Source organism: Perca fluviatilis, chromosome 4 (assembly GCF_010015445.1).
Source record: "Perca fluviatilis chromosome 4, GENO_Pfluv_1.0, whole genome shotgun sequence".
Taxonomy (NCBI): domain Eukaryota; kingdom Metazoa; phylum Chordata; class Actinopteri; order Perciformes; family Percidae; genus Perca; species Perca fluviatilis.
Genome location: NC_053115.1, coordinates 30,354,065 through 30,378,393, shown reverse-complemented (window position 1 = coordinate 30,378,393; position 24,329 = coordinate 30,354,065). Strand labels below are relative to the sequence as shown.

The 24,329-nt window shown below is 39.9% G+C and overlaps 1 protein-coding gene across 1 annotated transcript; it reads right to left on the bottom strand.

The window, feature by feature from the left end:
• Positions 1 to 497: 497 nt before the first annotated feature.
• On the bottom strand, positions 498 to 23,428 carry LOC120557912 (protein-glutamine gamma-glutamyltransferase 5-like). Its single transcript, XM_039798610.1, has 15 exons — positions 23,305 to 23,428; positions 15,703 to 15,873; positions 14,846 to 15,100; positions 13,992 to 14,110; positions 12,971 to 13,099; positions 11,377 to 11,554; positions 10,922 to 11,057; positions 10,299 to 10,408; positions 9,367 to 9,482; positions 9,072 to 9,198; positions 8,744 to 8,982; positions 4,872 to 5,046; positions 4,499 to 4,662; positions 3,760 to 3,893; positions 498 to 2,067 (listed from the first exon to the last, which is right to left on the bottom strand). The coding sequence occupies exons 1-15, from the start codon at positions 23,339 to 23,341 to the stop codon at positions 1,920 to 1,922; spliced, it is 2,238 nt and encodes a 745-aa protein (XP_039654544.1). The 5' UTR covers positions 23,342 to 23,428; the 3' UTR covers positions 498 to 1,919.
• Between the last annotated feature and the right edge of the window lie 901 nt (positions 23,429 to 24,329).

Below are 24,329 nucleotides of genomic sequence, written 5' to 3'. Positions count from 1 at the left end.
CTATGTCTACTTTATCTACTTTATCACTGTTACAACGGTTACACAAGTCAAGTGCAAAATATAAATAAAAGTATATACACTACATGATACAAGTGTATTATTTGACCAATTTTAAAGTTTTACTACATTTTCTTCCTGGAATCCACCTTGAAATCCTACCCCCTGTTGGGATCAGGATAATCCTGTTTGTTTGGATCAAAGTTATCGAAATCCTACTGACAAGTTTTGAACAACATAAACTGAAGGTTTGATCCAGATTAAAACTAGGATTGGATTCCGTGATCTAATCAGATTTCAGATTCCTTCTTTCCCTTTTGAACAACCCATTTTCAAGATTTGATCCAATCCGATAACCAAAATCCGATCAGTTTACTTTTGAACAACTGGCCCCTGGTGATCCCTCAGATGTATGCATCAACACATTTCATTTTATCATAACAGCAGTGTAATTACAGAAAGATCTATAACGCCACTAATAAAGACAAAGGGCACATGGCTTTCAATAAAATTTTATTTGTGCGTGTTGCCAACATATTCAATAAAACCATTTTTTTTTATCCAGTCCATTAGCCACAAGCTCACAAGACCAAGCATGCGCATTCATTTTTTTGGTGCAGATAAACTGCAGTTTAAATTTGACCCTGAACATAACAAATTGAGACAACAGTGGAGTGAGTATACTCCTCTGTTGAATGTCAGTGCATTCTATAGTTACGTAAACTTTACCTTGACATGATTTCCTGATAAAATGTTGTACCTGAAGTGGCACCACCAGTCTAAATGTACTGCAGGCTACTGGTTCATCACATTTTTATATCAGTGTATGTGTGGCTAAAGTGTGTGTAAAGTCATTTATAGACAGCATCAGCTCTACACTGTTTCTCCAGCAGATTCCAAAATCACTGCAGTGTCATAACTGAGTAGATCTATTGGTGACGAGTCTTTTAAGAATATATATTTTGTTCAAGCGTAAAATACTGTTTCCACTGCATATCTTTGGTAAGAAAGTTATCAGTATACCACCTCCACCATTCAGTGTCAGTTGGGCTCTAACTCAGACCTTTAAGAGACAGCCACACTTATTAACAGCCTCAATAAGATCCAATCTGTGCCTCAATATGTAAAATAAAAACGTATTTATTGGAGCAAATATCATTAATTGTGTTATATTTAAGTGTATGTGGGCTATACCAACATTTCTAGATTTAAAGGACGACTCTGGTTTATAACAACTTGGGGGTTGGTTTTCTCATCCTTATGCAACTTTTCCTTTGGTTATGGTAACCTTAGTCTGGATCAACAGAAGTACATTTCCAGGATAAAGCCTGACATGCCAGGTCAGGCTTTGAAACTCACCTTCTGCTCTCTGTGTGTTGCTGTTCTCAAAATCCCTTCACTCAGGGAACAACAACAAACTTTGAGCTAGCAAGCTACACAATTAAAATGCTGATTGTGATTGGTTTAAAGAAATGTGTGGAGGAGCCAGACCTTCCTACCCAGCGCTGTGGAGAGAGGTCTGGCAATGCGAGATTATAGTAACATTATACTCAACTGGGCAATTTCTGAGATCTGGGAACAAAGCAACATCACTAAAGCAAAGTCCAACAGGGCAACATACAGTACCAGAGCAGTCCAAGTATATCCACATGTAATCCAGATGATCTAAAGCACTTTATTTACAGGTTAAACTGAAAGTAAGTGCACCTAAAATGTTGGTATTAATCCCTCATTGCACAGGAAAGCTGTGAACACAACTACAGTAAGTAGAGCTCTGCTGGACGTTTCAATGGTTTATGGGTTTTTCTTTGTAAGTCACCATTGTAAATCCAAACTGACTGCAGCTACCTTTCTCTGTAAAGGATAAAGATACAAACTTGAACCTACAACGTGTGGGACTCTTACTCAGCGATACAGAGAATTTACAGCTTTACATCGACAGTGCAGCTGCCCTTGATGTCTCTGAAGGTGGAGCAGTCAAAGTTGGCCACGACCGTCTTCTTTCCGGGCTTGTAGGGAACAAAGGGGAACTTGACACATATTCGGTTGTTTCTCTTCAAATCTGGAATCCTGTGGTAACACAAAGATTTAAAATAAACAAACATCAGATTCATAATCTTATTTGCTTATTCTTTGATCAGAGAGTTCTGGTTTTAAGTCAAAATGTCACTAGTTTATTAGGTAAAGTTGTTATTCAGCAGCTTGTGTTTCAACATATGACACGTTTGAATTCTTTTGTTAAATAAAAAAAGGATTTTTGTACATTTCTCAAAGTAAGGTATCCAAAAAAGTTTTAGTGTCGGCATATACACTCACCTAAAGGATTATTTGGAACACCCTACTAATACCATGTTTGACCCCCTTTCGCCTTCAGAACTGCCTTAATTCTTCGTTAGCTTTGATTCAACAAGGTGCTGGAAGCATTCTTTAGAAATGTTGGCCCATATTGATAGGATAGCATCTTGCAGTTGATGGAGATTTGTGGGATGCACATCCAGGGCACGAAGCTCCTGTTCCATCACATCCCAAAGATATTCTATTGGGTTGAGATCTGGTGATTGTGGGTGCCATTTTAGTACAGTGAACTCATTGTCATGTTCAAGAAACCAATTTGAAATGATTTGAGCTTTGTGACATGGTGCATTATCCTGCTGGAAGTAGCCATCAGAGGATGGTACATGGTGGTCATAAAGGGATGGACATGGTCAGAAACAATGCTCAGGTAGGCTGTGGCATTTAAACGATGCCCAATTGGTACTAAAGGTGCCAAGAAAACATTCCCCACACATACATAACACCACCACCACCAGCATGCACAGTGTTAAAAAGGCATGACAGATCCATGTTCTCATTCTGTTTACGCCAAATTCTGACTCTACCATCTGAATGTCTCAACAGAAATTGAAACTCATCAGACCAGGCAGTCTTCAACTGTCCACTTTTGGTGAGCTTGTGCAAATTGTAGCCCCTTTTTCCTATTTTTAGTGGAGATGAGTGGTACCCAGTGGGGTCTTCTGCTGGTGTAGCCCATCCACCTCAAGGTTGTTCGTGTTGTGGCTTCACAAATGCTTTGCTGCATACCTCGGTTGTATCGAGTGGTTATTTGAGTCAAAGTTGATCTTCTATCAGCTGGAATCAGTCGGCCCATTCTCCTCTGACCTCTAGCATCAACAAGGCATTTTTTGCCCAGAGGACTGCTGCATACTGGATGTCAGACCATTCTTTGTAAACCCTAGAAATGGTTGTGCGTGAAAATCCGAGCCACTGAGCAGATTGTGAAATACTCAAACTAGCCCATCTGGCACCAACAACCATGCCACACTTAAAGTTGCTTAGATCCCTTTTCGTTCCCATTCTGTCATTCAGTTTGGAGTTCAGGAGATTGTCTAAACCTGGACGACACCCCTAAATGCATTGAAGCAGCTGCCGTGTGATTGGTTGATTAGATAATTGCATTAACGAGATATCTTACAGGTGTTCCTAATAATCCTTGGTGAGTGTACATCAGAAGTGCATGAGTATGTAAAACATTTCAACACAGCCCTTATCACACAACCCCTATACACGTACAGAAAACACACAAACACACAATTATCACTGAAATGAATGACTGGTCAACTGACTGAATCAAACAAGCGCAAATTCGCTACAGCTGCATGTTCACTCTCACACACACACACACACACACACACACACACACACACACACACACACACACACACACACACACACACACACACACACACACACACACACACACACTTGACTTCAATGTCCTCTTTCAACAGGCCACTTCCAGAGATAGTCAGAGTACACTCCTTCAGCGTCTCGGTGACCGGGTTCATGAAAACCACCTCCCCTTCTGCCTCTCTGTTCAGTCTGGTTGTACCAGAAACCTGGAACACACACATTTTAACAGATTATTCATGTACACTCAGTCAAGCAACTGAACCGCAACCTGTTGAAACAGCGATACCCATCATGCATCTAGACGAGAGAGAAAAACAGCCCAAACTATAACCATGTAATGGCATGATAATGGCTAACATAATAATATCCCACATATAGGCAGCGGTGGAAGTATTATCCTTTATGTAAGTAAAAGTACTAATAATACCACTCTGTGATATTCAATAACTGAAGCACCACATCTGTTTCATTTCAATTAGTCCAATACTTCATATTATTACCAAATACCTGCAAAATGAATGACAATGCTATCAGCATTATTTGTATATTAGTGCTAATTAGGAAATGTTAGCATGCTAAGACACTGGACAGAGATGGTGAACATGGTAAATATTTTACCTGCTTAACATCAGCATGTTAAAATTGACATTACTTGTGAGCATCTTAGCATTCTGAGGTTAGCATTGAACTCATTATGAGTATGGCGAAAGCGTAGCTGTAGATATAGTCTTGTTATGGACACTGAACTGATATTATTATTTTGTTACAAAGCTAGATAACTTGATTTTAGAGGCAGAGGTTTTTTACTGACCGTGATGGTGATAGGAGGATCAAGCAGCACGACGTCATGCACAGCCAAGTATGTGTTATCTGGCTTCTCTTTGTCCGTGACCATGGCTGAAACCTTCATGTTGTCACACTCTATCATGAGTTTGTGGTAGGCTGCGAACGGGACCTGGATAGGGACAGAGAGATCTTCAAGAGACAAAGAAAGAGAAGAGAGATTTAAAGTAAAATTCCAAGAAGTATACAGTGTTTCCTCACCTAACCCTTCTGGTATCTAGACACACAGATAGTGTTGGTTTTATTTGCCCACCCTTTGAGATATCTGTCTTTGAGATATCTGCCTTCAAAATTCAACAGCAACATCTCTGTCCAGAAAAGCACCACAGAAGAAGATTCACCTTTCCCAGGCTGCAGTGTCTCCTCCTTCACCTCGGTCTGGATGGTCCCAGCTGGTGAGCCGTTGTACGTCATGGCTTGGACGCTGATGTTGATGGACAGTCGCATGGCAGCACTGCTCTTACTCTGTAGCACCAGCATCAATCTCACATCCTTACAGTACTTTGGTGGGGTCACCTGCAACAGCACACAGTGAGAGGATCGAGACATTAGCCTTGTTCTGTTCCAGTGTACACAAACACTACTCCCTGCTCCATGCTCCCTGTTCAGGGAATGTCAGTTTAGGAAACTTCCCCTGACCAGATTCATCAATGCAGATATTACTTCCTCAATGCGTTACCCTGGTAACATAAACATCTTGGATACGTTGCTGCTACTACATAAGCACCAATCCCCTATCCATGGTTACAGGTAACAGCTGTTACAAAATGTGTTTGTTTTGGTTTAAAAGATCTGGGAAGATGAGCTACTGAAGGTGCAAATTTGTTGACTGGAACACCTCCCAAGGGAGGCGCCCAGGGGGCATCCTTACCAGATGCCCAAACCACCTCAACTTACTCCTTTCGACGCAAAGGAGGAGAGACTCTACTCCGAGTTCCTCACGGATGACTGAGCTTCTCACCCTATCTCTAAGCCAGCCACCCTCCTGAGGAAACCCATTTTGGCCGCTTCTACCCTGGATCTCGTTCTTTCGGTCATGACCCAGCCTTCATGACCATAGATGAGGGTAGGAACGAAAATTAACCAGTAGATCTAGAGCTTTGCCTTCTGGCACAGTTCTATGTAACGGTGCGGTAAAGTGAATGTAATACCGCCCCCTCTGCACCGATTCTGCAGCCAATCTCCCGCTCCACTGTCCCCTCACTCGCAAACAAGACCCCAAAGTACTTGAACTCCTTCCCTTGGGGTAAGGACTCATTCCCCCCCCCCCCCAGAGTAGGCACTCCATCTGTTCCTGCTGAGAACCATGGCCTCAGATTTAGAGGTGCTGATCCTCCCAGCCACTTCACACTCGGCTGTGAACCGATCCACCGAGTGCCGAAGGTCACGGACCGATGATGCCATCAGGACCACGTCATCTGCAAAAAGCAGCAATATGATCCCCAGCCCACCGAACTGCAACCTCTCCCACCTTGACTACGCCTCGATAACCTGTCCATGAATATCACAAACAGGATTGGTGATAAAATGCAGCCCTGGCGGAGGCCAATCCTAACCTGGAACGAGTCCAACATACTGCCGAGAACCCGAACACAGCTCTCGCTTTGGTTGTACCTTTTTGAACGGTGGAACAACTACCCCGGTCTGCCACTCCTTAGGCACTGTCCCAAACTTCCACGCAATGTGTCATCCAACACAGCCCCTCCACACCCGGAGCTTTCAGAATTTCGGAACGGATCTCATCAATCCCCAGGGCTTTGCCACTGTGGAGTTGTTTGACTACTTCAGTGACTAACACCAGGGAAAATGACAACAATCCCCCATTATCCTCCAGCTCTGCCTCTAACATAGAGGGCGTGTTAGTTGGATTCAGGAGTTCCTCAAAGTGCTCCTTCCACCGCCCAATTACCTCCTCAGTTGAGGTCAACAGTGTTCCATCCTTACTGTACACAGCTTGGATAGATCCCTGTTTCCCTCTTTCATGACAGATGCTGCAGCCCTTCTGGCCCTTCGGTACCCTGGAACTGCATGATACTAGGCTGTATAAATAAAATTGACTTGACTGGGTTGTTGAAGGATACCCTGGTCATTACTAATGTTGTTGTTTTTATGTACAGATATTCAATATTTTAAAATGTGGTATTTTTGTAGTTTAAAGTGCCCATATTATGCTCATTTTCAGGTTCATAATTGTATTTAAAGGTTGTACCAGAATAGGTTTACATGGTTTAATTTTCGTATTTTTGTTGTACTGCACATTGCTGCAGCTCCTCTTTTCCCCCTGTGTGTTGAGCTCTCTGTTTTAGCTACTGAGTGAGACATCTCACTTCTGTTCCATCTTTGTTGGGAGTCACACATATGCAGTAGCTTGGTAAGGACAACTAGCCAGTCAGAAGCAGAGTATGAGGGCGTGCCATTATAGCAGCTAGGCGAGCATTATAACATGTGTTACTAAGTGACGCACGTTTGTCACGGAAGTAAAGGCTGGACTACAATAGAGCTGTTTGGAGCAGTTTGTGAAAGTTTGTGTGTTTCCTGTTGGAGATGGTAAGTCCCTTTGGTGTGGAGTTTTGGCTTTTTCACTTTGTAAACCTATAACGTGCAGAAAAAAGATATATAACACAATAAAGGAAAGGGAAAAAGCCAAAAACCATAATATGAGCACTTTAATATACTGTATATATATATATATATATATATATATATATATATATATATATATATATTGTATATATTGTATTATTATATTGGATGTGCAACTTGATGTATTTCACCTTATTGTTATCTTAGACCATTATATTTGTAACCTGACTCCGACAGATGGATTGCTTCGCATTTGCTCTGCATATCCATCTGGGAACTTTCCGTTGGAGAACTTTTGGGAAGGGGTGAAAATCCTGGTTAGCTGATTGGATAAACCATCTGTCTATCACCACCTATGTTGGTGATAGACGGGCCAACTCAACCAATCAGATTAAACTCTTGCCGAAACCAGTTGGAAGAAGAGCAAAAACATCTTTTTCAGAAAAGCCTCCAGTGCCGTTTTCTGCTCTTCTTTCAATGAAGGAATACTCTCTAATATCGGATAAAACTTGCGCGATAGCTACGCTCATCTCATCAGTGGAAGCTGCCATGTTGTTTAGACTTAACAGTCGCTTCTCGTTGTGTCACACCTATACCCGCCTCAAAAACCAACGCTGATTGGTCGGTCGTTTAGCAAACGGCTCCAAATTTTCTCCATCTCAAGATGCCAGACTGATCTGCGAGTAGAAAACTGGAGCTCGCGAGATCAGGACGGTCTCATGAGGCTAATATATTTGCACTCTTCCTACTTGAAATTGCAACTGCAGCACAGTAACTTCACTCTGGATAAATTTATCTCATCTAATTTTTAAATCTATTCATTAATTTTATATTACTCAAGTGAGGATGCATAAGATCTTGAAAGATAAAAATATGTTTGTTGCTAGACTATGTAGTATGTCTGTTGGCCTCTTTATGTCTCAAACTTGAGAAATGGCGCTGCCTTGTTTAAAATGCAATTGTATGTTTTTATTTTATTTTATTGAACCTTTATTTATACTCGAACGGCATTGAGGTTTCCCTCATTATTCAATGATGACGAGTTTACATCAAGAGTCATACACAAAAAACTTGCAATGACAAATAAACATAACCAAATCTAAAATAGTTGCAATTTAAAGAGCAGAGCTTAAACACCAAATGTTTAAAAACAGTAGCAGATGGGAGTGCCTCTAACCTCAGAGTTTGTTGCAGAGCGTTCCATGTGCTAGGGGCATCGAAGAAAAAGGCCGTTTTACCAAGATCCGAGCGCGCGCAAGGAACCCTAAGAGTGAGCCAATTGTTGGATCTGGTTTGATAGAAACCAAGATTCAGTGTGCCAGTGGTAAATTAATATAAGTTTTGATTATCGTGTAGATGCTGCGATCTTCTTTCATTTTGTGACTCTTGACATGTGAAAGATGAGTTGTGAAATATTTACAGTAAAGCAGAAATAAGTTGATATTTCGAAGGTTTGTTGGACATTTTTGCTTTCATTAGAATTGGAAACGGCAACAAAGGCCCGCCAATGGGATTTGAACTGTGGTCGTTGCGATTTGTGCTCAATCCTAAACCCCATCAGGACGCCCCATAAGTTTGTTTCAAAATGAAATTTATAATAGCCACACAAAAAAAAGTTTCTGTGACGCACCTCTTCAAATTGCATGGACATTGGTGGTGACGGAGGTTGAGGGGCGATGACAGGGGTTACTACATCCGTACTTCCTGTGGTCTCATTTCCTGCCTTGTTTCCTTTCATCTCTCCATTCTGGACCGCCTCCTCTGTCTTTTCCCTCTCCTCCTTCTCCTCCTCTCTCTCCTCAACCTCATCAACTTTGGAGAGGTCTCTGGTGGTGGCGTAGTGAAAGACAGACCTCTCCTTCTCTGTTCCTGTAAATGTAGTGATTCAGTCAATATTCAGAGCCACTATTGTAATCATGTGCAGCTGCTTGTGTGACCTGTTTGTCAGGTGAACCCACCCTCTCTGTATTTGTAGCTGTCGGTGATGTTCATCCTCTTATTGGAGCCGACAGACTTGGTAGAGATATTCTGACCGACTTTCGCCGTGTCAGAGAAGATATTCACTTTTGAACCGTCAGCTTTCACCTGACAGGACACACAAACACAAACTATAGAAACAACAAAAATACCAAAGTTGCATTTGATTGTGACTGGCACTCTTAATGGCTGTCTCTTATTCTTTCTTTCTTTGTTCTACACTAGATTCACTAAATGTGGCATTGATGAGATTAGGCTCAAGCTCTGCTCACTGACCAGCCAGTCGATGCAGTCGGCATTGACCTCAGCATATACAAATGGGGTGTCATATTTGAGGTCTGTTTCTCCGTTCAGGATGGCTACGACGGGGGCTGGACCGCAGCAGTAAACACCTACAGGAGGAGAGACAGGACAAATCAGGAAATAAAGTAACAGCCTTTGCAACTGACAACTAAGTTTCAGGATCACATATCACATAAAAATCTATCTTGTAAGGCTTCAAGTAATGGGTTTGTGCCTGAACCAGGCCCCTAGGAAAAGTGCTCAGCCTTATAGCCAATTTTATCTGGTGGCCACTCGTGGTATTACAACGGAAAATCCCCCGGCGACCCAGAAAAGATTTTCCTCATAGGCCACCATTGGAAAAGATACGTCTGTAAAACTGCTGCCAGGACACCTCGAAACACCTTTATAGCTTGCACACAGACAACTTTTTAGCTTGCACACAGACAACTTTAAAGTTTGCACACAGACAACTTAATAGCTTGCACACAGATAACATTTTAGTTTGCACACAGACAACTTTATAGCTTGCACACAGACAACTTTAGCCTGCACACAGACAACTTTGTGTGAGGTAAAAGTGGAGTATGTGCATGCTTTCTTGAAATATGGCCTAAACGGCCCCTCATACCACAGAAGGCAGATATACAGTACAAGTGATTTCATGGCCCACAGAGGATTCTTCTTAATGTTTTTTTATGATCCTTGATCTTAATAGAACCTTCAGGTCAAAATTTCCGCTCGAGTACAAGAAATATGAAACAATTATAAACCCCAGAAGATGAACTTTTTTTTATGTTGCATAATAAAATCTCGTAGCAGCGGGTCAGCATGAACTGTAAAAGAGTTCAAGAAACAAGGTCATCAGAGAAGGGAAGAAAGTGTATCTCTGCTAAAGTTATGGAGCTAAAAAAGAGAGTCTCTACCTTCGCTCTTCTCCTGTGGTGTTGGATCCAGAACTTGCCAACCGTCATATTTGCCGTCTTTTGCCAGGTCTGGCCGCCTCATCCACGCCTCCACCCACACGTGGTAGTTCCTAAAACACAAAACAACATTCAGATTATGCAACAGTGCAGTAGATCAGAAATACAACACTGGATAATTATATTCAACAATAATATTTTAGGGTTAGTTTGTTTTTGCTAACCGGTGTCCAAAAAAGACACATATAAAGTCAAAGATTCTTACATATGAACTGTGATATTAAAAGTTTTTGATTTTTTTGTAGTAATATCTTAATGCAATACACATGTCACATGTACAATGTAATTGCTTTTCTTCTCCATAGAGACTGTAAAGTTTTGTATTAGCTTCAGAATGAGGACTGTAGGACTGTCACGTATTTTTGAAGAAAAGGATGATTGTAATGTTTTGTATATATGTATATACCGGAAGTGACCTCAGACACCCCCCGGATGAAGGCAATATGGACAAAAACATTTGGTGAATAAAGCATGGTGAACTTGATAAAAGCTGTGCTACAGATTTTAATTTTGATGGACATGCGTTGAAGTCCTGTGTGTAAGATATGGTAGCCTCTGTATCTCACCAAACACTGTCTTGGGTTGGTTTCTCTCTGACTCCGTAGTCGGCGTAGTACACGTCGATGGTCAGACTCCTGTCGTTGTCGTGGGCTGATTCGTAGTTAGTGACCACGCGGCAGGGGATGCCCAGCAGGCGCAACACTGGAACCGAACATAAAAGATCTGATTTAGAATTAGCAGCTAAACGTTAACTTGAAAATACAGAAAATACTTTGGAGAAAGAACAACAATGGTGAAAAGTAAAACCATCGTTGTTTCCAGGTCTCCGTTTGTGCCCGTCCAGACTACAACGCAACCCTGAAGTTTTCAAACCAAAACAGGGAGCACCAGTGTTTCCAAATGTCTTTCAAATGTTTAAAGGGCTCAGAGTAGTGTGTACGTGTGGCGTAAACGTATTAAAAGATATTAGTTTTCAAAACAAAACATACTCTAGTAGTGCAAATGTAGCCTCAGACGTTACCTGAACACATCACACCGGCGAACACCCAGCACTGGCCATACTTGACCGGGTAGGAGCCGATGACGAACCAGCGCTTAAGGATGGCGTAACTGCCGGTCCAGCGAGAGGGTAAGACCCCACCTATAAATGAACATCCCCAGCGCCCCTCCAGGATACCACGGTCATCATCAGCGTTGATCTGGAAGAAAACAAGGACATTCTCATTATTTTAATGTGACGTGTGTTTTTGTTTTTCAAAATTACAACTTTATTAAAGACTTTGTCACATAAGACACAATTCCCAAGTCTTTATACAGTATATTTCCGCTACATCTGCTGTCTTCTTGTTTAGCTCTTTATTTTCACTAATGTTTACAGAACTATTACAGTGAGTTAACCCAACTGCCAATATGTGGAACTGCATGAAATTGAAAGATGTCATAGAGTTTTCTACTCCAAACAGAAAACGTTTGACTGACTATTTGATTTCAAAGTTAAACTTCAAGCTTATTGAAAAAAGGTATGAATTCTTTAAAAACATGTATAAGTGTAGGTCTGATGGTTAATTATAAAGTGAGAAACCCTTTATTAACAATTTTTGCACTTTCTAAAAAGCCATTCTGCGTGTCTGCAAGTCTGTGTAAAGTTTCTACCTTTATAATAGGCCAAAGAAAAGGTTTCCCATGTTCACAAAAAACTGTACTTAAATGCAATGTTGAGGTACCTGTACTTTACTTGAATCTTTCCATTTTATGTTACTTTCTACTACTCCACTACATTTCAGAGGGAAACATTACACTTTTTACTCCTCTACGTTTATTTTGACAACTTTAGTCACGTTGCAGAGTCAGATTATTAATACAAAATATAAATTAACTAATAGATTATGATGTGTTTTAACAGGTGAAACCAGCCGGCAGTACATAAAGTAGTTACAATTAGCTCCATTTTTACCAGCTCCAACATTAGAGATGCCTACGCAATAAAGCATCAATCATAAAATAATATTTAACACTCCGTCCCCAGCACAAAATGGTATCACTCTGCATCCCATCATTGCTGGATTTTGGTACATAACATTCAAAATGTCAGCCCATAAATGCTTTGCTGCCATGAAAGCTTTGTGAAGTTATCTTTAAACTAGAATTATCACATTGCGGTTGTATGCATCCGCCAACCAGTGGAGTGGCTGCAGTTTAGACATTGATGTAGTTTAGACATGTACCACTACTGTTCCTAAATTTTAGTCGAAGGCGTTGAATGACGGCCAGAATATTATGATCTCACAGTGAAGTTCACCTTTGATTTTGGATATTAAATGTCATCACTTCATCATTTTATTCTATTTGACATTTGTGTGAAATTTTATAATTAGCGTAGAAATTCTTGAGTTATGGCCAAAAATTTAAATTTAATCCGTTCATCATTGAGTCCAAGTGGATGTTTGTCCCAAATCTGATGAGATTCCTTCCAGGGGTTTCTGAGATATCGCGTTCAGAAGAATGGGACAGATGGACAACCTAAGTGCTGAGGGACAAGGGATGAAAACATAGTCCCTCCGGCCATGGCTGTCGACAGCTTGGAGACAAAAAAAAACACAGAGAGCATGTCCTACCATGGCGCTGACCACGCGGCTGACATAGATGGGGTTACAGCGAGCAGAGACATCGTCACCGGGGTCTTTCAAGTATTTGGGGTTGAGGTCCAACATCCTCAAACAAATGTCAACCATGTCGTCTTCAAACTGTACAGAAGGAAACAGAAAGAGAGGAGCTGCTCTTACATTGTAATTTATTCATGCCAATACAGTGTTACTTAACTGAGGATGGGAATATAATTTAAACTTTAAAAGATACATCATATGCTCTAAGCAGCAGAGTAGAATGTATTCAAATTCTTCTTGCTCCTAGTCAAATTCATACACTAAAATTCCAAATATGAAATTCAAAACTGAATATGCAGGATACTAGGGATAAGCCTGGATGTTAAAGGTCCCATTACATGGTGCTCTTTGGATGCTTTTATATAAACCTAAGTGGTCCCCTAATACTGTCTCTAAAATCTCTTTACCGAAATTCAGCCTTGGTGGAGAATTACAGCCACTAGAGCCAGTCCCACAATGAGCTTTCCTTAAGATGTGCCATTTCTGTGTCTGTAGCTATTGAGGAGGAGAGAGGGGGGGCAAGGTGGAGGGTGGGGGTGTGGCCTTGACCAACTGCCACTTTGCTCGTTTGAAAGCCATGATGTCTCTCTCTCTCATGGGTGGGCCAAATTCTCTGGGTGGGCAAAGCAGAGAAAGGGGAGGTAACCAAGATTCCAGATCGGCCCATCTGAGCTTTCATTTTCTCAAAGGCAGAGCAGGATACCCAGGGCTCGGTACACATATTAATGTTAAAAAACCTCATAAAGTGAAAGTTTCATGCCATTCAGTTGCTTTTAAGACTAAAATCTTTATTGCCAAAATTTGCTTCCATGAAACGCTTCACATGATCACCAAGCTGTCAGTGCGTCATGATGTGGAGAGGACTGTGTTTCAGTGGAAAGTAGCAAATGTAATTGGCTGTCATTGTCACAACCTCGAGCACCCACATAAAACCTGACTCTGTGTGTGTGTATGTGTGTGTGTGTGTGTGTACCTGTCCAAAGTCCCAGTTACAAGAGTCAATGTAGTTGTTACTTCCTTTGTAGATAATTCCTTGTTCATTCATCACATACTCGTTTATCTCGTTCTCATCCTTCAGATACACCCAGTCATCTACGGAGAGAGAGAGAGAGAGAGAGAGAGAGAGAGAGAGAGAGAGAGAGAGAGAGAAGAGAGAATTCATGCAGACAGACACATGATAGTTTCCAGCAAGTGTTCAAATACTAAACTTTAGTAAAAGTAAAATTCCTGCGTTCAAAATCTTAGTAAGAAAAAGTAAGCAGTATCAGCAAGATGTACTTAACCCATCAAAGGTAGTAGCAAGGATTTGCAGTGGTAACTACAGTAAGTACATTTACTCAAGTACTGTACTTAAGAACAAATCTGAGGTACTTGTACTTTACTTGAGTGTTTTCTTTTCATGCCACTTTGCTACTTCTACAATTTAGAGGGAAATCAATATTACTAGTACTTTTTACTTCACTACATTTTTCTAACAGCTTTAATTACATTACAAATCAGATTTTTGCAAACAAAAGATAATACAAGCTTATGGAACTTATGTTTAAATCCATAATTTAAATAATAATTAGTAAATAGTTCAAATGTAGCTCTACCTCAACCAACTACAACAGTAAAATCCGGATTTTACATTAATGCAAGAGTAATAATAATCTAATGATATAATACATAATAATATAACGGTCACAGAGGGCATTTTTCTGCATGAATTACTTTTACTTTCATACTTGAAGTACATTTTCCTGATTATACTTACAGTACATCCTTTTACTTAAGTAACATTTTGAATGCAAGACTTTTAGACAGACAGACAGACAGACAACCTACTGGGACACCAGGGGTTGAAGAGTACCACAGGCTTTGCCAGAACCATTTCCTGATCTCTGTGCTTCACAGTCATGGTGTACTCCCCTATGGGGGTGTCAGCCGGGGGGGTGACGGTGAGGATCAGGTTGCCTGTTGTTGTGGAGGAACCCTTGTCAAGCTCTACCTTCCACACCGCCTTTGCTGAAGGTGATCGTTTGACGACATCTGGGACACCGAAGAATGATAACGTCCCCTGTTTCTCAGTCGGAAGTTTTCCTGTAAAGAGGAGCCACTGAGGGAGTCAACCATTTATTGTTGTACTAATACTCTCCATCCATCCATCCATCCATCCAACCATCCATCCACCCATCCATCCATCCATCCGTCCATCGGTTTTCCCTAACTTAACCATCCAGTTAAAGCAGTGATGTGATATTTCACCCTGTAATCCCTTGAAAAGACCAAAAACTAAAAATACTTGTAGTGAAATTGAGAATGAAATAGTGCAACGTTTTCAGGCTAGCATAATGAAGACCTAAAAATGTCTGCCTTTGGACAACCTTTAGGGGAAACTGTACAAAACGTTATATGTTAACAGGAAGCAGAATAGGGTAAACTAAACTAACTAAAGTTAAATTAAGTTGCCTTTAGCGGGAGTTTAGCAAGACTGGATGCCTCATTTAGTTATGTGGAATAACAAACTGATTTGTCAGTTCATCAAAATGTTTTTTTTTTTGAAATACAGGGATAAAAAGTGAGTAAATTTAACTTTAGTTAAGGTTTCTGTCAAAACTGAATTGTGACTAAATATTTAGTTACTACGGGAAGTATAGACCTTCAACAACTACTGAAAACAAATACTTTAATGAAGGACCGACCTGTCGCTGCAGAGATGCAGAGCGGCTGAACAGAAGGGTTGAAAGGTTGCCTCAGATTAAGGGTCAGTTTGAAGGGCTGGCCCCGCCTCACTATCAGCTGAGTCAGGGAGATTTCTCTGGTGCGGTGGTTAACGTTGTTGGCCTGTGGGTGGACATCCACTCCCTTGAAGACTGAAAGAAATGAACAACATACAAACATGAGAAAGTTCTCTACATCAGGCTACCGAAAAAGATAACAGCAACTTTTATTTATATGACCATGGTAATATTTAACTTTATTATCCACTTTTTTGTAAAAGAGCAAAAAGTAGGAAAAGCACAGATCTCGTTCATCCGTGACAAACCGAAAGACTTCATTTCATTAATTTGCATTGATCAAATACATTTTTGTTTTTTATTTACATGAACACCTCTTTCATGTTCAAAACTTTGGTGCATAGGAAACGTATCAAATCAAATTCGTACAGTTTTTATGGTTGCCCATAGTAGTCATAAAGAACTGTAAAATAATGATGTTAGTGTAAGTGTTATAATGCCCTCAAGCTTTAGAGTTTTGACTGTTATTAGCCTAACACAGTTGTGTTGCTTAAGATTGTTATACTTACATTATAGGCACTTAGGTTATTACACTCCGAGTTTTCATTACATTTTTTTATTACAGTATACACAGTAATTAAAGTGGGAGATCGCAACATACTGCAACTTAAGACATCACAAACCACTGACAGCACATGCGTCGCATTGTGTAAAAAATGTTTTCTTTTATTCTTCAAATAAATACAACGACAGCAAGTTAAACAGTAATATAACACCACGTGAGAAGCTTGTTTTTGCTGATATTTGGTGGTATACCATCTGGCCTTGCTGCAGTGATGTTTTATTTTTTATTGACAAAATGCAGTTTACAAAAAATCAGGTAAGCAATGATAGCACGTGAACAACAAGTGCACAAACTTATGGAAAAAAATATATATAGAAACGTAAGAGCGAATACAAACGAGAAATAACAATAAATAAAAAATAGAAATAACATAGACATTACAAACAACATCAAAAAAAGTACAAGAAGACATCAACAGGTAGTCAGAGGTTTCAGGAAAACAACGCTCTACAGTTTCCATAATTTTAATACTTTTTTTGTATCCACACTGTAAAATATTACAGACCCATTTAGTTATGTCCACTTACTTCTTATTTTTAACTGAACGAGCTTATACAAGTTGTCGATTTTGAACTCAACTTTATGAGTTTTGAAAGTTAAACTTGCATTTATTCGTTGGGTTGACTATTTAAAAAACTGTATGTGTTGATTCAACTTAGGTATGTAAGTTAAGTTATCAACCAATTGCAGTCAGGACTGCAACTGGCTGGCCAATTCCCATGAGCGATGCGTAAATAGAGTTTTGTTAAAATTGGCTGAAAAGTTTGCAGTTTGTTCGAAATACAAATGTAACTTTATGAATTACGTTTATTAAACGGTGTTTAGAATGTAGTGTTTTGTTTCCTGGTAATTGTCATTGTTGTGCTGGTTTAAATTTCTAACCATGAGTTAAGTGACTGTTACGTTTGTTAAGAAGAGCTGGAGTATAACGGTGTTAGATGTTGAGCAGTAATTGGCTTTCTTCAGCCATTAATCTGGGTGTGTCACTTCACTAGCGGCCATTTTATGTCAAGTGACACAAGATCAGCAGAGAGGCCGCTATTTTGCACAGGGCCCTGGGGTGGCCCCACTCACGCATCTCCGCTATAAATGTGGTTATGTTGTTTTAACTTGAAAGTTTGAGTTGAAATAAAGAAGAAAGGTATGTCTGTTATACTAGGCAAGGAAGGTTTCTTGCATTATTAAAGAAAATAAATGATTTGTTTGAACTTAAAGTATGAAGTTAAACCAAGTAATACAATGTTAAATCAACTAAAAGAACAACTTTAACAACACTGTAGTTACATCAACCTCATTAACTTTAATTTCTAAGTTAAAACAAAGGCAGTCTTTAAGTTGAGTGAACTTCGATTTTCAAGGCAGCAAGGGAACTTGCATTTCCAAGTTAAACTAACATGAAATTTGTTACAGTGCACTTTCTAAGTGACTTCAGTAGAGATTTAAATTCTATGAGAAAAGGTACAAAATCAGGAGATGAGTTAGAAAATTTCTGCTTGTGAATATATAATTTTTCATACAGAATAACAAAATTAATTAGATACTCAAGAGCACCATTACCTGAATTATCGTAAAAAACAGATGATATCTTTAAGGTTAAAGGAGTAGATAAAGTTGGGGGGTTCAAAAAAGTAAGACTCCAAAACTGTCCAAAATCTTTTGGAAATTTCACAATAAAAAAAAAGGTGAGATGTTGTTTAAAAAATGTACAGGAAGAGTCAGTGTCGGTAAATCTAGCAACAAGGTGATTAGTAGGGTATAGGCTATGGACAATTTTGAGGTGTACTTCCTTAGCCTTGTTAAAAACACAGTACTTATACGGTAGAAGCCAAGCCTTTCTTCAATTTATGTTCTCAATTTTGGATCTCCACACAAACTTGCCCCTTGGCACAACTGCATTCTTTCTCTGAAAAATTTGGCGAATATGCTATCGTTACACTTTATGCGCGTTACTTCAATTCCATCCAATGATAGTAAAGGCTGTGATATAACGTGTGCATCATAGGTTAATTAATTTTTTATAAGTAGAATTAAAGCATTTGGGATTGCACGAGTTAAAGAATTAAATTCTCTGAAAGGAATTGGAAAACTGTGTACATTCATAAACTGCTCATAGGATAGCATATCACCATCGAAAAGATTAAGAATGTGATTTAAATCTCTTTCAAACCAATTCGGAAAAAATAAGGATTTGTTCCTAATGACTATCTTACAATTGTTCCAGCGGTCTTGTGCGGTGAAAAATTGTAGACAAAGGCTAGCTTCCAAGGGCTTGCTGATGGAATTTTTATAATTTAATTGGCAATTTATTTGGCAGAAAATTACACTTGCTCCAGGGATGCACTGAGGTACTCCAGTACGCCATGACATCACTGCTGGGTGTGGCTAAAGGTGCAACAGAGCACGCCTCTGACCACACCCAGCAGGTTGAAGAAATATAACTTCTTATAATGAAAATGACATCATGAATAATAGAATGACATCATGAACAGTGGCAATGATAGTAACAATAAAGATAATAGAACTACGACTAATAATTATAGTAGTAGCAGGGCGTAGCAGCCTGCTACCATGGCGATACAGAAAACATAAGCAAAGAAAGAAAAGCTGCAAGTCGCACACAGCAAGGGAACAAAGTTACAATGTCAGAGTCTGGAAGACACTAAAAATGAATGAACACACTAGTTATTAATAAAAGGCCTGTCTTTTTTTTTTTTTTACAAACATTTGAGGTTGGACACAGAGAAAACCAAGACAGGTGAACCGAAAGTTAAAGTAGATATATCAAAATAAAAGCCAAGAAAAATAAAATAATATAAATAGCATAAATAGATAAATATTGGAGAATGTAGCTCCTCAAGGATGTGTACACAAATTGATTTGAGCTCAGAGAGCATGGTTAGTCTGTTTAAGTGTGTGGATAACATGCCCTTAGTTGGCCTGCTTCAGATATCCATTACTTTAAGTGAACCTGAATATTTGGCCTTAACACACACACACACACACACACACACACACACACACACACACACACACACACACACACACACACACACACACACACACACACACACACACACACACACACACAGGAGATCACCATTGATAAGAATATAGAGTGCTGTGGCAACAAAAAGCATCTTTAAGATATCTTTTATTCAAATCAGCATTTTAAACTCAAAACTGTGCAACAGATATTGCCCGGTATTTTGTGTTTTGTTTGTTGTGCTTTGTTTTAGGTATTTATCTGTAATTATTGAGGGTGTATTGTGTACTCTAGACTTGTGTTTTCTTTTCTTTTTTTTGTGTGTGGATATGTTACTTGTACTTGTGCTTTTTTTTCGTGGTTTTGGTGAGCTAAGGACAATTTTTCTCTCTGGTGGACAATGAAGTCATATTCTATTATTATATCTATCTTAGAAGAAAAACAATTTGCTTTTTGACCAAATGTATTCCAGTTTTAACCCCTGTGTTGTCTTTTTTTCGACGTTTTTGACACCTTTTTTTCACAGTTTGTTTTTGCTTTTTCCAACATTTTAAATTGTTAAATTTTTCTTCTACACATTTTCAGCGCTTATTTCTACGTCCCATTTTGAAAACGGGTCAATTTGACCCAAAGGCAACACAAGGGTTAACCAGGATGCTCAGATTTTTTTGACCTGCAAATGATGCTCCTTTAAATGTAAAATAGAAAAAAATTATCAATGGGATGGTTTACTGTAAAGACTGAGATGGCTCAGTGAGTCCAGGTCCACAAACTGGCTCAGCATGTTACAGGTGACTGTGATGAAATAGTGACTGAAACTAGGGCAGGGCCGGCAAGACGGGTGGTTACGAAACATTATGCTTGTCAGAGTGTAAATGTCACTTAAATGGAATAAATGTGGTGACAAAAACATGTGGGCAAATGGGGCAAGACACAACAGGACAGGATGAGAGAAGAAAAAAAACCTGCCTCCACCTTAAGCCCTCTGAATCAGAGGTGTCAAGTAACAAAGTACAAATACTTCGTTACCTTACTTAAAGGACAATTCCGGCGCAAAACGAACCTAGGGGTTATTAACTGATGTGTACCCACATGTTTTCATGCTAATCGAATGAGTTTGGAGCTTTGACGAGGCTACCGCGGACCGCTGGTTAGCTTACAATGCTAGTTATATGGGGCATAGCGACACTCAAATTAAGTCGTTATCTAATACCACTAAAAAGGCTCGAAATATCACCACACGTTAACATTAGCATAATGAGGGTCCCTAAATGTGAACCGAAGCATTGACAACACTGTAAGTGTACAGATAGTTTATTAAACATGACTAGTCGAACGCTGTGCAACGTGGAATCTCCATAGACAGTATGGGAATTTACATGGCGCTCGTTTTTCGACTAGTCATGACTGGTTTCCAAGATGGCTCCCGCAAGTAAACATGAACGCGACTGTCTTTATAATCTATCTTTTTAATAAACTATCTGTACACTTACAATGTTGTCAATGCTTCGGTTCACATTTAGGGACCCTAAATATGCTAACGTTAACGTGTGGTGATATTTCGAGCCTTTTTAGTGGTCTTAGATAACGACTTAATTTGAGTGTCCCTATGCCCCATATAACTAGCATTGTAAGCTAACCAGCGGTCCGCGGTAGCCTCGTCAAAGCTCCAAACTCATTTGATTAGCATGAAAACATGTCCCAGAGAGCGACAGAGTAGGTACACATCAGTTAATAACCCCTAGGTTCGTTTTGCGCTGGAATTGTCCTTTAAGTAGAAATTTTGGGTATCTGTACTTTACTGGAGTAATTATTTTACAGCAGACTTTTACCTCTACTCCTTACATTTTCACGCAATTATCTGTACTTTCTACTCCTTACATTTTAAAAATAGCCTCGTTACTCCCATTTCAGTTCGGCTTGTTTTCATTCCGGCTCATCATCGTTCAAAAACACACACACACGGAAAAAAAACTATCCAAATCGCTCCATCCGGATAGAGTGAATTTGATTGTGGTTGGATGAGAAGTATAAACATAGCTATTCCGACACCCTATTGGTTTATAGGCGATCCATTACACCTGCACTGACCCGGTGCTAATACGCCACCGGTGCCTTAACTACCGTTATCTACCGGACCGTAGATAACAACGCTGATTTTGGTGCCTTATTTAGGTGCCACTTATGACTGCGCTTCTTTCAGATGCTCCGAAAACGGGCGTTAGAGGGAACTGAAACATCGCCGCACGGGACGCTAGTCAACACTACACTCGACAGCAGGTAACGTTAGCCTACTGTTAGCTAGAAGCTAGAGTAAATACAGTTAAAATGCTGACAGCTAAACAGTGTTAAAGTGTGTCTGTATTTCACTGGAGAGAACTGTAACACTGTAGCTACCATTGTCTGAAAAACACAGAAGAGATGTGCCACCTTTTTCAGCCCTTCTGAGTTTGCAGGTATGATTTTAATATAACAGACAGACAGTCTAGCTAGCTGTCTCAATTTACCACGAGATCTGAGGAGAAGTTAACCATAGTCCTCATAAATCCACCAGAGTTTAAGGTCCCATGGCATGAAAATTTCACTTTATGAGGTTTTTTAACATGGTCCCCAATTGGCTTTAAATGGTGATAGGTGTAAACCGAGCCCTGGGTATCCTGCTCTGCCTTTGAGAAAATGAAAGCTCAGATGGGCCGATCTGGAATCTTCTCCTTATGAGGTCATAAGGAGCAAGGTTACCTCCCCTTTCTCTGCTTTGCCCGCCCAGAGAATTTGGCCCACCCATGAGAGAGAGACATCATGGCTTTCAAACGAGCAAAGTGGCAGTTGGTCAAGGCCACACCCCACCCTCCACCTTGCCCCCCCCCCCTCTCTCCTCCTCAATAGCTACAGACACAGAAATGGCACATACTAAGGAAAGCTCATTGTGGGACTGGCTCTAGTGGCTGTAATTCTGCACCAAGGCTGAATTTCGGGAAAGAGACTTCAGATACAGTATTAGGGGACCACTAAGGTCTTTATAAAAGAGACTTCAGATACAGTTTTAGGGGACCACTAAGGTCTATATAAAAGAGACTTCAGATACAGTATTAGGGGACCACTAAGGTCTCTATAAAAGAGACTTCAGATACAGTATTAGGGGACCACTAAGGTCTATATAAAAGAGACTTCAGATACAGTATTAGGGACCACTAAAGTCTATATAAAAGAGACTTCAGATACAGTATTAGGGGACCACTCAAGGTCTCTATAAAAGAGACTTCAGATACAGTATTAGGGGACCACTAAGGTCTTTATAAAAGAGACTTCAGATACAGTATTAGGGGACCACTAAGGTCTATATAAAAGAGACTTCAGATACAGTATTAGGGGACCACTAAGGTCTCTATAAAAGAGACTTCAGATACAGTATTAGGGGACCACTAAGGTCTATATAAAAGAGACTTCAGATACAGTATTAGGGGACCACTAAGGTCTATATAAAAGAGACTTCAGATACAGTATTAGGGGACCACTAAGGTCTCTATAAAAGAGACTTCAGATACAGTATTAGGGGACCACTAAGGTCTCTATAAAAGAGACTTCAGATACAGTATTAGGGGACCACTAAGGTCTATATAAAAGAGACTTCAGATACAGTATTAGGGGACCACTAAGGTCTATATAAAAGAGACTTCAGATACAGTATTAGGGGACCACTAAGGTCTATATAAAAGCATCCAAAGAGCACCATGTCATCGGACCTTTAAAATTACAACACAACGAAAGCGGAAGGAAACGGAAAATACATGCATCCGGCGGAATTTCCTGCGGCACCGGAGCAATCCCGAAAGTGGAACTTCAAGGATATAGACAAAGCAACCCACAACATTATGGACTTCATTAATACAACGCATGCAAGCTAAACTAAACTTAAACTTAAACCAGACAGCTTTGTTAAAGATTCAGATGTACTTACTAGATTCTTTAGTTTTCTCTGTCATTGTTCCAGACATGGTTTGCCTCTTAGAATAGGAGATGTAATGACAGTCAAACACACACTGGCATGCTCTCTCTCTCTGACAGGTGACTGATTTCAAAACACCTGGGAAGCCCAACCCCATCTCAAATTTACATGCATTACGTCTTGCATCCTGGATTTTTAACCTCTTCCTGGAGGTTTAAACGCTGTATCTGCGATCAGACTGAAGGTTACATTTGTCCAGCTTTTCGAAATAAGCTGCCTGCTGAATGCTGCCTGCTGCCTACATGAATGAGGTTTGTTGACCAATGTTCCAAGCATATGTGTAAAACTTATTATTAAAGGACAATTCTGGCGCAAAACAAACCTAGGGGTTAATAACAAATGTGTACCCACTCGATCGTTCACTATGAGAGTGGTGAAAGTGAAATAAAACAATAAGGTTGCTGTATGACAGCTAAAGAATGAGCTGAAACTCATGATAAAGCTCAGTAAAGCCGAGGGGAGTGGCAGATTGGTGATCATTCTCTGTAGGTTCATCACTACGAGCGACCTCTCCCTGAACTCTCTGTGTGGGAAATCTTAAAGTATGATATACAAAGTTGCAAACTGTGTCTTTTCTGTTTTCTTCCTGTTCAGCTTGTTTTCCTGGACCAACGACTCAAGATGATGAGAAAAAATAAATTGGCAAATTGAATACAACTGTTCCAGGAACAGGTTGTGCGAGTATTTAGCCAGCAGTCAACATGTAGATTAACTGTGAAGATAAGCCATTGACACACAAATAGTTCATGTAAAACACAAGTCCTTCCTATGTATTCTTCTATGTTGTACGTGCATAGACACTCTTCTAAAAAACCCACATTACTTGTACATGTTCTGCGGGCACACACACAAACACACACACACACACACACACACACACACACACACACACACACACACACACACACACACACACACACACACACACACACACACACACACACACACACACACAAACTGAAGATGAACTGATATGA

Excerpts from the sequence above, each read along its gene's own strand:
- LOC120557912 (XM_039798610.1), bottom strand. The coding sequence starts at position 23,341 with ATGTCTGGAACAATGACAGAGAAAACTAAAGAATCTA. Across the intron at positions 9,199-9,366 it reads CCGACTGCATCGACTGGCTG|GTGAAAGCTGACGGTTCAAA; the intron begins GTCAGTGAGCAG and ends GTGTCCTGTCAG. Across the intron at positions 5,047-8,743 it reads TGTCCATGCAATTTGAAGAG|GTGACCCCACCAAAGTACTG; the intron begins GTGCGTCACAGA and ends GTGCTGTTGCAG.